General features: G+C 39.1%; 1 protein-coding gene across 3 annotated transcripts in view; it reads right to left on the bottom strand.

The window, feature by feature from the left end:
• Positions 1-13,368, bottom strand: part of STK26 (serine/threonine kinase 26) — a 64,100-nt gene that overhangs the window by 12,218 nt on the left and 38,514 nt on the right. For all 3 annotated transcript variants that reach the window (XM_035711320.2, XM_025431433.3, XM_025431434.3), the window contains 4 exons: positions 7,796-7,852; positions 2,801-2,909; positions 2,559-2,716; positions 1,198-1,383 (listed from right to left, as the gene is read on the bottom strand). In XM_035711320.2, coding sequence (XP_035567213.1) covers positions 1,198-1,383; positions 2,559-2,716; positions 2,801-2,909; positions 7,796-7,852 — 510 coding nt within the window. The remainder of the gene's footprint in view (positions 1-1,197; positions 1,384-2,558; positions 2,717-2,800; positions 2,910-7,795; positions 7,853-13,368) is intronic.

The raw sequence follows: 13,368 nt of genomic DNA, 5'->3' as shown, positions 1-13,368 counted from the left end.
ATAAATAGCTAATTCTACCTTTTTTTAAAAAAGGATTTTATTTATTTATTCATGAGACACACACACAACACACACAGAGAGAGAGAGAGAGGCAGAGACACTGGCAGAGGGAGGAGCAGGCTCCATGCAGGGAGCCCGATATGGGACTCAATCCTGGGTCTCCGGGATCACGCTCTGGACTGAAGGCAGGGCTGTAAACCACTGAGCCACTGGGGCTGCTCTAATTCTACTTTTTGAAGTGCCTCAAGACAACCGAATTCAATACACTACCTTGGTACCAATTTGTTCAAGCCCAGGGTCAAAAAGGTGGCCTACCTACCAGCAAATGGACAGGCAGGGCCCTCTCAAAAGCAGAGAAACACATGGCAGGATTTTGAAAATAAGTAAAAATTTAAAAACATTTCAAATACTTTTATTATATTTAAGTTGAAAAAATGGATGACAGCTAGAGGGCTATAATTTATTATCATCTGCACACATCATATGATGCTCAGATTAAGCCTTTCTCCATCATGCATTAATTCATAGCACATCTAAATGCAAATACCAGGTGCTATGGGGGACATTTCTCCCCTAGTGTTTTATTAATATCAGCATAATCATTCTCAATTTAAAAACAGTTCCATCGAAACCTAGTTCTTGTACATTTCTAGCCCCTAGAAGTCACCAGGCAGCTTTATTTTAGAAACAGTAAAGAAAAAAAAAAGAATCAGTAAAGCAACTGTGATCAAATCTGCCAGGTAAATGAGTGGAGTTCACTGGACTTCAGAAAAAGCATATAACTTCATATGTTGGAAATTCAAAAAAAATGTGAAATGCACATATCACTTTTCATGAAAAATAAAAATACAGTTGAATAAAAATCACTGGATAGTTACACATGTACTTTAATGACTTCCTGTAACAGGAACTTTGTATCTCAAATTTCCTTCCTCCTGAAATAAGAAATGATCAATAGAATAAGGAAGAAGCTAGGAACCATGAGAAAGAGAAAAAAAAATACAATGGAAGGAGAAGATAAAGTAAGGGTCTTGTTAAGAACTGAAGAGAATTAGCAAGACAGAGCGAAGAATCAGGTTCCTAGAAGGATCTTAGACAATACACAGGCACTGTATTCCTCACTGTAGAAAAATCACATTTGCTTTATATAGATTTAATAATAGAAAACAAATAGTAGTAATAGCAATATATACTCACAAATGATGGATCTTTGTTCAGGCAAGCATCAATAAATTCCTTAAAGGACTTAGTAAAGTCTCCAACAAGAGTTGGAGGATTGTTTTTTGGAATAAGAAACAGAACTCTCATTGGATGCATATCAGAATTAGGTGGCTCTCCTTTGGCTAGCTCAATGGCAGTGATTCCCAATGACCAAATGTCAGCCTGAGGGAAGAGAGAGAAAAAAATAATACCTCGAAATTCCATTCCAACAGCCATGAAATAGCCTGTGGGTCATATGATATTAAAGTGTCTCAAGAGGGGTGCCTGTCTGGCTCAATAAGAAGAGTGTGCAACTCTTGATCTTGGGTTCAGGAGTTCGAGCCCCACGTTGAGGGTAGAGAGGACTTAAACAATGAAATAGGTAAAACTTTACAAAAATAGTATCTCAAGAAATGTAAATGTAATACATTTTTTAACAGAATTCATTTATTTAAAAAATTATCAAATTCCCTAATGTTTTGCCAGGTACCATATTCTAGGCACTGAGGATTCAGGTGGTGAGTAAAGTAGACAAAAATCCCTGCTCTCATAGGGCTTGAGTTCCAATAAAGACACAGATAAATAAATAATATGATGTCAGGTGGTACTCGGTTCTGTGAAGAAAAGAATAAAATCAGGATAAAGGGATAATGAGTTATGGGGTCCTGGGGCTACACATTTACACGGGATGGCTAGGGAAGACTACTCTGTGATGTAATGTGTTTTTTAAAATGATTTATTGATTTATTTTAAGGGGGAAGGGCAGAGGGAGAGGGAGAGAATCTCAAGCAGACTCCAAGAGCGCAGAGCCTGGCATGGGGCTGATCCCAAAACCCTGAGATCATAACCTGAGCCGAAGCTAAGAGTTGGATGCCCAATTGACTGTGCCACTCACCCAGGAGCCCCTACGCTGTAAAGTAATGTTGAAGCAGAGACCCGATTGGTAGGAAGGTTATTCCAGATAGAGGGAAGGCTGAGTACAAAGGTTCTGAGGCCAGAGTGGTACTTGATATGTTTGAGGGATAGCAATGAGTCCCCTGTGGTCAAAGGAGACAGAATATAGAAGAGAGTAATAGGAGATGAGGCTGGAGAGGCAAAGGCCAGATCATAGATGGCCATGTATGTGATAGTAATGATCTCAGATTTTATTCTAAGTTGGACAAAAGGTTACTAAAGGGAATAGGGTCCAAATACTATCAGCATCCTGGGATCTTATGACTTAGCAGGAACACTTGACATAACTCTAGCTTTTGAAATACTCTTAAAAGAAAGAAGATTAGGGCAGTTTATTACATAGAATAGCATGCTATATAGAACCTACTATTAAAAACAAAATATTTTTTACAGGTACACTTTACTTTTGAGTCATAAGCTGACTGTTGAATAACTTCAGGAGCCATCCAAAATGGTGTTCCCACAAAGGTATTTCTTTTAATTTGTGTATCTGTCAGCTGGCCAGCAACTCCAAAGTCAGCAAGCTTAACATCTCCTTGTTCTGACAGCAAGACGTTGGCAGCTGGGAGGAAAAAAGAAATGAAATCTGCTCAGCATCCTCAGGACACAGCTACATTTCTCAGGTTCATATATGATTTTTGTATACCTTTTATGTCTCGGTGAATTTTCTTTTCTGAATGCAGATAGTCCAGACCTTTCAAAATTTCCTTTAGCATGGTAGCAATCTGGAACTCATCAAATGGACCAGCTCGAAGCTTAGGGGGGGAAAACACACACACTTTTATACATGTCTGAACAACCAAGTTCAAACCGGATATTATCTTTGAAATAAAGGAATCACTGAGATATACAAAGCAATTCTGCCTTTATTAAGCCAATATTGAAACAAAGGGGAAAACAATTTAAAAGGGAAGAGAGTCAACAAGTTAAGTCAAAGGGCTGAAAAGGTTTTTACATGATTAGATTTAATCTCGAAATATAATACAAGTAGTATGACCCCTGTACCAGCTCCAAATCCTGAGGTTCTCAAATATTTACATCTAAGAGTTAAGAAATATGCTAACAATGACAGAACTAGCTTTCTTCTCTCAATCTCTCTCTTTTTCTTTTTTGGCTAGGAAAAAAGAAATCAACTACTTAACAATTTTGGTGTTGGCTATTTAAATGATCAACTATTTACACTAAACTATTTTGAGATCATACAGTCACTAAGATTTCCACAGCAACTTGACTAGATCATATAGGTCAGCTCACAGCACAGTTCTTAGCATTCGTGTATCTCAATCACTTTGGAAAGCCGAGAGCCTTTTTGAGACCAAAATTTAAAAGTTAGTTAGGAATATATAATTAATCTATTCAGACTTCCATTGTAAAACAGAACCCAAACAAGCAAAAAAAAACAAAAACCAAAAACCAAAACAAACAAAAAAAAACAATGATCAAATCGTGAAAGTATACAGTTTTTTCAAATAACCATAACACATTTCCCTTTCTTTCCCCATCCCTGTACCAAAGCCAGTAGTTCCAACTGGAATACAAGGAAAGCAATGATTAGGTTTCAGGAGAAATTGTAATGGAATATCTGAAAATCTCTCTTTAAAATAAATGGTTATTTTAAAATTCTGGTACCTCATAAAGCACAAACAGTAGACTGTACAATATTATTACAGGAAAGGGTGGGAATCTAAAGTCAGGGCTGAGGTAGAGTTCTGTTTGCTGGAAGGAGGGAAGAGGTGGTGGAAATCAAACATCGCCCACTCTGCTTCACACTGGGAGGGATTCACAGCTCTTTGGCACCTTGTGTATTTCATCTTTCATGAATGCCATATTTATTCTGAATAAAGGGCACTTTCATGTTGAAATTTAACAGCTTAAAATAGAACCCATACTTCAGTCTTGCCATTGAATATTAACTGTGGTCTGGATATATGTTGTACTCCGGGGATGGCCATAGTTCAATAGGTGCCTTTCCTAGGTAACATTATCTATTTACTTATAAATCTATCAACTTCCACCCCAAAATATTCTATTTAAACAGGAGTGATTGAAGTTGTTCTCAAAGGTGAAAATGGCACTTTAAAAAAGATTTTATTTATTTATTCATGAGAGACACACGGAGAGAGGCAGAGACAGAGGTAGAGGGAGAAGCAGGCTCCCTGCAGGGAGTCTGATGTGGGGCTTGATCCCAGACACTTAACCACTGAGCAAACCAGGTGTCCCTGAAAATGTCATTTTATTGATGCTGGCAATGAAATTTTGAGGGACTACCAAATAACTGAGATAAAGGTCGTACTAAAGATTTGTAATTGGTATCACTGATCATAACATGTAGATAGGGCCCTTTCTTAAGTCAGTTACTTAAGAAATTGGGCAAGGTCTGTAAGGGATATTACATGTCATTCTGAAGGACTTCTAAAAAAATATATTTCAGTAAAAACAAAACAGAGGTTCTAAAGACCCATTGGCTTATTGGGTATATTTAGGTCCAGTTTAAAATTCAGGAAAAGTACAATCTCAACTCACTTGGTACTGGAGGAGGATGGGAGGGGGAAACCCCATGGCAGGGAAATGCGAATGGGGTGGTACAGCTGGGTTTTTCTGGTTTGTTATCAGACAGAAAACTACTTCAAGCCTGTGGTTAAAATGTTTCTTTAGCCATGTTGACAATGATGAGAAAAGGAGAAAAAAAGGGATTTGGAAAGAGAAGGAAGGTAAAGTCGATGCAACAGAGACTTTTTTATTGGCAGTACAGCCTTGGGAGAGATAATGCTGAAATCTTGGTACACTGGCCTTGGAGTACATTAATGAACTTCTCCTCGATGACTGAAGACCGTGCCAGGTTTCTTAACAGCTAATACCTCCACCTCTGGGGCAGCGTACTGGCCTTGGGTAATTTGCCTCTATTGTCCACAAAAGGCATGCAAGAGAGGGACTCTTTCACCAACTGTATACTTGTGGGCTTGAGGCTTTCCCTATTCCTTTGACTTTCCGCCTGTCCTAATGCAGCACATGATATTTATGCCTTCTCTTATAGTTAGCACATTGTTTCCAACTTTTTTTTTTTTTGGTGCTCATATTTCATTCAATTCGCCTTATCATATGAGCTTTTGTTGTAAGCCACTGCAACTCTTCCTGGAAAGAAGTCAGGTATGAAAATTCCATAAAATGACTTCTAATATCCTCAAGGTCTGCTCATATACAACTAAGTTTTTTTCAAGAATGGGAGAGAATTTTGAGGTATACACTCTAAAATGCTGATGCCAATGACAAGTCATAATCACACTCCGTTAGTTGGGCACCAGAGAGAAATAATCTCTGCCCAGCATCCCTCTTGTTTTCTCTTGTCCTTCGTAGCAGCGCCCTCCTTCTAATCTAATCCTTTCTTAAGAGTCCCTAAATGCTAGCATTCATTTGTACGGCACATTTTCTCATCATTTGCCCTCCATACGAAGGCCAGTTACATGAATTTTATCATTCAATCACAGTGTTATTGAATCTGTGAGGTAGAGAAACGTCAAGTGATTATTAATCGAATTTCTTCATTCAGCATTTGAGGAAATCATGGCACAGAGGTGCAATGGCTTGTCCAATATTAGCCAGTCAATGGCAGAACTAGGACTAGAACCTAGGTTTCTTGATTTTTTTTAGCTACTACATACAGGGCTAGGAACATCTTAAGTTTTTTGAATTATGCTCCTTGGTATTTGTACTATTAAGCAGGATGAAATTAAGATCTCACAAACATTTCATTCAGAGATCTTATAAAACTGACCAAACTACTCCTGGGGATACAGCTTGAATTAGTTAGAACTGGGCCAGTGTCCAATGCTTAACATTGCTATCACTGATCCTGATGACAACAGTGCATTCGCTTTGCCAATGCCTACAGAACAGGGAAGGGACATGGTGAGCCCCTTGGGGGAACAGATAAGGTAACTGTGATAAATTTGGAAAGGGCTCTTAATATTTAAAAAGTAGAAGAAGGAGGATTGTGGAGCAATTGGCAGGATTCTTGTGGAGCTAATGAAAACGCTATTGTGTAATAAAACTATGTGACAAGACAAATGGAAATGGGGTCATTTAAACTTCAAGACAAGAATGAGATCTGACTCCATAAGCATGAAGGATTATTATACAAAGAAACACCAGTTGTGTTCTATCATTAGAGAGGAAAGAGAAAGAAAAAATGAACTCAAGCTTTAGGATATAAGAATTAGATTAGACACAAGGAAGGATTACCTAACTCAGTAACTGATTAAAATGAGATGAATTCCTAGAAAGATATGAGACTATCTAGTTTAATTACCATTTCTTTAGAATGTTTCCAATATGGTTCTTTTTAAAGGAAAGACAATCTCGTACAGTCATTTCTGTTCATAGGATTATTTGAAACTTTGGAGTCACTGGCAGGGAGTATTAAACCCTTTTACAAATATTTAATTACTTTCTGTTGGGAAAACTCATCTCCACTTGAGAATACGAGTTAAACTATTACGTGATCTTAATCATCAAAACACTTTATTTTTAGAAACAGCAGACTCTAATTTCAAAAGCAGAAGGATGCTAAGAAAATAAAAATCATAGAGTAAAGATGTAAGGGAACTTAGAAATAACTTCTTTGTTTTATAGGATATCCTAGTCTGAGGAATTTATGTGTCTGGTTCACAGCCACAGATTTAGTTATGAAGACAGCTAGTCCCACAACCTCAAACTCCTATAGGCCCACCCAGTGGCCATCCTGCTACACAGAGTTGCCTCTAGTAATTCATATTGAATTTTATTTTATTATTATTTTTAAAATTTTATTTATTTATTCATGAGACACACAGAGAAAGAGGCAGAGACACAGGCAGAGGGAGAAGCAGGCTCCTCTACACAGGGAGCCCGATGTGGAACTCGATCCCGGGACCCTGGGGTCACACCCTGAACCCAAGGCAGACGTCCAACCGCTGAGTCACCCAAGCGTCCCTCATATTGAATTTTAAATACAAGGTCATATTAATAAAGATTTAAAAGGGGGAAAACAGCAATGATAGAATCACAGCAACTTGGGGAAAACAACCAGTGTTTCTCAAATGGATTCTGTGTGTGATCACAGCATTTTGGGTGAACTTTTCCTGCTCATCGCAGGATTTTAGCATCCAGATCTTTGCCCACTAAAATTGCCCTAGCGCTTCTAAGTCATTATGACAACCAAAAATACCATCACATTTCCAAATGGCCTAGAGAGGGGCAGAGAGAATTCTGTAGGGAACTGGGTCTGTAGGCCTATTTGGTGAGAACCCAAGAACCAGTTTTAGTGACAATTACCTGAATTACTTATTTTTTTAAAAATCCAAGAACATGGTCTTTTCAGGGAAATGCCTGTAAAGTAAGACTCTAAACTTACAATTGTCACGTAGTCCTAATTTGCAGAGCTTTATTTCATTGAGCTATTCATATTTCATACACTCTAAGAATGTCAGCAATATGCCCATCCTGCAATCCAGCTCAATCTACATAAGAGTAGTGGTCCCGAGTAAAGAGTTTAATTTGAATATATTAAACCACTCAGCTTGCCCAAAAGCCATTGCTTACTCCAGTTAAAAGAAAAAAGTCAAAGTACAGACGCGTATATGTGTAATCATTCAAAAATACTTACAAGATCCAGTGCTGAACCACCACCCAGGTATTCCATTATTATCCATAATTTTGAACCCTGTAAAAGCCATGAAACAATTGAATAATTATAAATCTGAGCCAAATAACATACTAACACTAAATGTTAAATCTGACATACTGATGTACTGGTTCTAAAATATGAGTTTAAAATTAGTTGTTTGAAACTCAGAATATATTTTTCCACAGAATGCTACAAATAGGGGATCCCTGGGTGGCGCAGTGGTTTGGCGCCTGCCTTTGGCCCAGGGCGCGATCCTGGAGACCCGGGATCGAATCCCACGTCGGGCTCCCGGTTCATGGAGCCTGCTTCTCCCTCTGCCTGTGTCTCTGCCCCTCTCTCTCTCTCTCTGTGACTATCATAAATAAATAAAAATTAAAAAAAATGCTACAAATAAAAGTCAAGTTCTGAGTCTTGACCTTCCTCCGAGGCCATTTAGACTGTGATATAACTAAATGAAGAATTTTTTTTTAATGGTTGAACTATTAGCAATTTTTATAAAACCCAGAAAAAATAAACCAGAGCCTTTGTTATTTTGGATGATTCTGAAAGGAAAAGATAGTTACATTAAAGAATGTGGAGGTATATGAAGACTTGTAGAAATTTTAAATGGGGCTTCTGGGTACTTCCCATGTAATTTTAGTTTGAGTACACTGGATATTTTGCCTTACTAGTTTTTGACTTTTGTTTTCATATGTCTTACGACTTTTATCAGCCATGATTAGGGGCCATTTTTGGTACACATGTGGAGCCTAGAAAGGATATTGTCCCTTCTTGCCCTCAACCCCTGCTGCCGAGGTAAATGTCTAAGAGATAGGGAGTATGTAGCTTGAAAAGCATATGATTACTTGATTTCTAGGTAGAATTAACTTCACTATAAGTTGTAAAAGAAGAAATGGGGCAAGTATATGTGTATCAGCTCTATCAGATAAAAATAGGAATAAACCATTAAATCTTTCCTTCTTTCAGTTGTAGCTTGAAATACTAGGGACACTTTTCTCCCCGTATCATTTTTTATTTAATCTTTTTAGAAAGATTTTATTTATTTGACAGAGAGGGAGACCATGCACACAAGTAGGGGGAGAAGGAGAAGCAGGTTCTCTGCCAAACAGGGAGTCCAATGTGGGGCTTGATCCCAGGATCCCAGGATCATGACCTGAGCAGAAGGCAGAAGCCTAACCAACTGAGCCACCCAGGTGCCCCTCTCCCCGTATCATTTCATGCATGCTATTCTCTGAATTCTTGTGAGACCACAGATTTGATGGAAGTGGGGCAGTTGATTTTACTATACTGGCAAGTAGTCAAGTGGTGAATGGCTTGTGTTCTGAAAGTCCATTTTTAAGGAAGGTGTTTCAAATTTGGAAAGCAAGCATTTTCCCATAAAAATAATGTCTAGCTTCCTGAGGTAGTCCCCAACAAAAGAAGGTATCCACGGTGTAGCAGGAAGAATGCCAGAGAAACGGACTACTATTGATACCATAACAATGTTTCCAGGGGAAAAACATAGTGTTATGCTTCAACTTGGGATGCCAGGGACACATTTCTTACCTTTACAGCCCCAGCTGTGGGATGAAGATTCTCGAACTACTGCCAGGAGCCATCAAACTCTAAACTCCCTGGGAAGTACTCAGGAGCTCCATTCAAAATGTACACACGTCTCCATGAAGCTGGGGCTTTAGAATGGCCAAGAATGGACCCCGGTAACATGATGATGGGTGACACTCTAGGGACTGGGATGTGGCCTAGTATTAGGGCCTAGGGAGGAAGGGCTCAGTTAAATGAAGATGAAAGGATTCCTCCTTTCTTTCTGGATGCTGACACCATATAGGATATGCATAAGAGATGGGGGGGGGGCAAACAATGTACCTTTTCCCCTAGTCTTGATGTTCAGTCCCCTATCATAGCCTGAACTGAAGAAAGAGCTGTCTCTGGCAGTGGAGGTGTCTACAATAGGAAGGAGAAAAAATACATCCCTGTAACAACAGGGAACGGAAAGAGTTCCAGGAATGCTTCAGGTAACTTGTTTTTACGTAAAGAAATTAGGCTCTCAGAATCTGAGAATTGTAAACTTGATGTGTCTTTATACTTTTTTCAAGAGATGAAGAAAGTGTTTCTCACCATGCTGCATGGCCTGAGAATTTATTTCTTTCACTACAAGTTTGTTTCTAATAAGCACTATGTTCTACCTTATAAATTCAGAATGTTTCTCATTCACCTGATATTTAAAAGGCAAATGAAAAGATCTTATGAAACATGTTTACCTGTTTTCTAGTTCTGCATGAATGAAAGCATCTGTTTTCCAAGTTTGAAACAATGTGTGTCCCTTTTCCAGCTTATGGATTCAAAACAGAAACTTACCTACTGTCTCTCTTCCACTAAAGCATGTTCATAGAAAACAAAATGTTATTAAGGTTATGACTACGCAACTTCCAGATCTGAAATGAAGGCTTCCTCCTCGCAAGCAAGCCATTGGGTGGAAGCAGGACTCTCCTGAACAGGGCAGGGAAGGAACCAGAGCTGCCGGACAGATTTTTCTGCCTGCTTCCTCCTGATCACTGCTTCTGGAGACAAGCCTCCTTGGAAGAGGGCCATGACCTTCAAAAGATTGCTATGCAGGTGTAGGGGCTGACAGAAGGCTGGTCGGGCTCTTCCTGGTTAAAGGAAGCTTCACTCAGAGAGGTTCTTATGGGTTCCTTGTCCACAGCAGATCTCTGTGAAAACACCACTTGCAAAACAAACAAAACTGAAAAACCTAGACTCTGTGTTCTTTTGGAGGACTACACAACTTCTACCTTTGATTTCCATGAAAAGATGTTTGTGTTGGAGAATGCAAATAAGTATGTTTGGCTGGCTTTTAAATCATTTAAAAGTCTACCTTAAAAACTACCGAACGCGTCTGAAAGAAATTAAGGAAGACACAAAGAGATGGAAAAATATTCCATGCTCATGGATTGGCAGAATTAATATTGTGAAAATGTCAATGCTACCCAGGGCAATTTACACATTAATGCAATTCCTATCAAAATACCATGGACTTTCTTCAGAGAGTTGGAACAAATCATCTTAATATTTGTGTGGAATCAGAAAAGACCCCAAATAGCCAGGGGAATTTTAAAAAAGAAAACCATAACTGGGGGCATCACAATGCCAGATTTCAGGTTGTACTACAAAGCTGTGGTCATCAAGACAATGTGGTACTGGCACAAAAACAGACACATAGATCAATGGAACAGAATAGATAATCCAGAAGTGGACCCTCAACTTTATGGTCAATTAATATTCGACAGGCAGGAAAGACTATCCACTGGAAAAAAAGTCTCTTCAATAAATGGTGCTGGGAAAATTGGACAGCCACATGCAGAAGAATGAAACTAGACCATTCTCTTACATCATACACAAAGATAAACTCAAAATGGATGAAAGATCTAAATGTGAGACAAGACTCCAGCAAAATTCTAGAGAACACAGGCAACAACACCCTTTTTGAACTTGGCCACAGCAACTTCTTACAAGATACATCCATGAAGGCAAGAGAAACAAAAGCAAAAATAAATTATTGGGACTTCATCAAGATAAAAAGCTTCTGCACAGCCAAAGAAACAGTCAAGAAACTAAAAGACAACCTACAGAATGGCAGAAGATATTTGCAAATGACGTATCAGATAAAGGGCTAGTATCCAAGATCTATAAAGAACTTATTAAACTCAACAGCAAAGAAACAAACAATCCAATCATGAAATGGGCAAAAGACATGAACAGAAATTTCACAGAGGAAGACATAGACGTGGCCCACAAGCACATGAGAAAATGCTCCGCATCCCTGGCCATGAGGGAAATACAAATCAAAACCACAATGAGATACCACCTCACACCAGTGAGAATGGGGAAAATTAACAAGACAAGAAACAACAAATGTTGGACAGGATGTGGAGAAAGGGGAACCACCTTGCACTGTTGGTGGGAATGTGAACTGGTGCAGCCACTCTGGAAAACTGTGTGGAGGTTCCTCAAAGAGTTAAAAATAGATCTGCCCTACGACCCAGCAATTGCACTGCTGGAGATTTACCCCAAAGATACAGATGCAGTGAAACGCCAGGACACCTGTACCCCAATGTTTATTGCAGCAATGTCCACAATAGCCAAACCATGGAAGGAGCCTTGGTGTCCATCAAAAGATGAACAGATAAAGAAGATGTGGTCTATGTATACAATGGAATATTACTCAGCCATTAGAAACGACAAATAGCATCCTTTTGCTTCGACGTGGATGGACCTGGAGGGTATTATGCTGAGTGAAATAAGTCAATCGGAAAAGGACAAACATTATATGGTCTCATTCATTTGGGGAATATAAAAATTAGTGAAAGGGAATAAAGGGAAAGGAGAGGAAATGAGTGAAAGTATCATTGAGGGAGACAAAACATGAGAGACACCTAACTCTGGGAAATGAACAAGGGGTAGTGGTAGGGGAGGTGGGCGGGGGGTTGGGGTGACTGGGTGATGGGCACTGAGGGGGGCACTTGGCGGGATGAGCACTGGGTGTTATGCTATATGTTGGCAAATTGAACTCCAAAAAAATAAATAAATAAATAAAAACCTCAAATCATTTAAAAGTCTGAGATGGTATCTACATACCGGTTTAAAATTCCAAAAGTGATTGTAAATCATAACCGTATATCTGGCACACTGAAGCAGAAGAAGTCCCTGAAGGAAAAACTCTACTTCCCCACTAACAGAATGATCCACACATCCTAACAATGGGCTGGAGGAATAAGTTTAAAGTCCTGCATCAAGGGGCACTTGGGTGGCTCAGCGGGTAAGTGTCTGCCTTTGGCTTAAGGCATGATCCCAGGGTCTTAGGAAGAGTCCTGCATCATTTGTTCATAGAAAAAAGATGATGAGAATACCATTACGCATGTTTCAGGGATGATTATTGTACTATATGCTAAATACATGTTGAATTAAATGGGCTGCTCTGTGAATCTCCTAGTCAGTTATAACACCAACCACATAATCCAAAATGTACAACGCAAGTCAGTCAGTCACCAAATTCATAGGGACAAAAAGTAGAAAGGAAGTGACAAGGGACTATGGAGAGGAGACAATGGGGAATTAGAGTTTAATGCAGATAGAGCTTCCTTTGAGGAAGATGAAAAAGCTCTGGAAATGCAGGGTGGTGATGGTTACACAATAACATGAAGGCACTTGCTGCCACAGAACTGTCCACTTAAAATGGTTAATTTTATGCTGTATTACCACAATAAAAAAGAAAACAGTATATAAAATTTTATAGAACTGCAGGGGGACAGGAGAGATCATCTTGCCACACACTTTACTGTCCCTGTATCGTTTTCTTCCAAACTAGAATAGCTTCTCTAGACTCTACCCTCACCCAAATCATGCTCAAATTCTTGTTCCAATGCTCCTGTCCATTGCTGGGGTTATTGTATTTGATGTACCCACAGATAAATGGGTAATATGAAGCAAGTTAGATACATCTATCTGGGGCTAAAGAGAGAGACTAGCGCCAGAGACATGAATTTAGAAGTTAGTTG

Source organism: Canis lupus, chromosome X (genome assembly GCF_003254725.2).
Source record: "Canis lupus dingo isolate Sandy chromosome X, ASM325472v2, whole genome shotgun sequence".
In the NCBI taxonomy this organism is placed as follows: Eukaryota; Metazoa; Chordata; class Mammalia; order Carnivora; family Canidae; genus Canis; species Canis lupus.
Note: the sequence above shows the minus strand (reverse complement) of the source record. Positions and strands in the feature narration are given on the sequence as shown.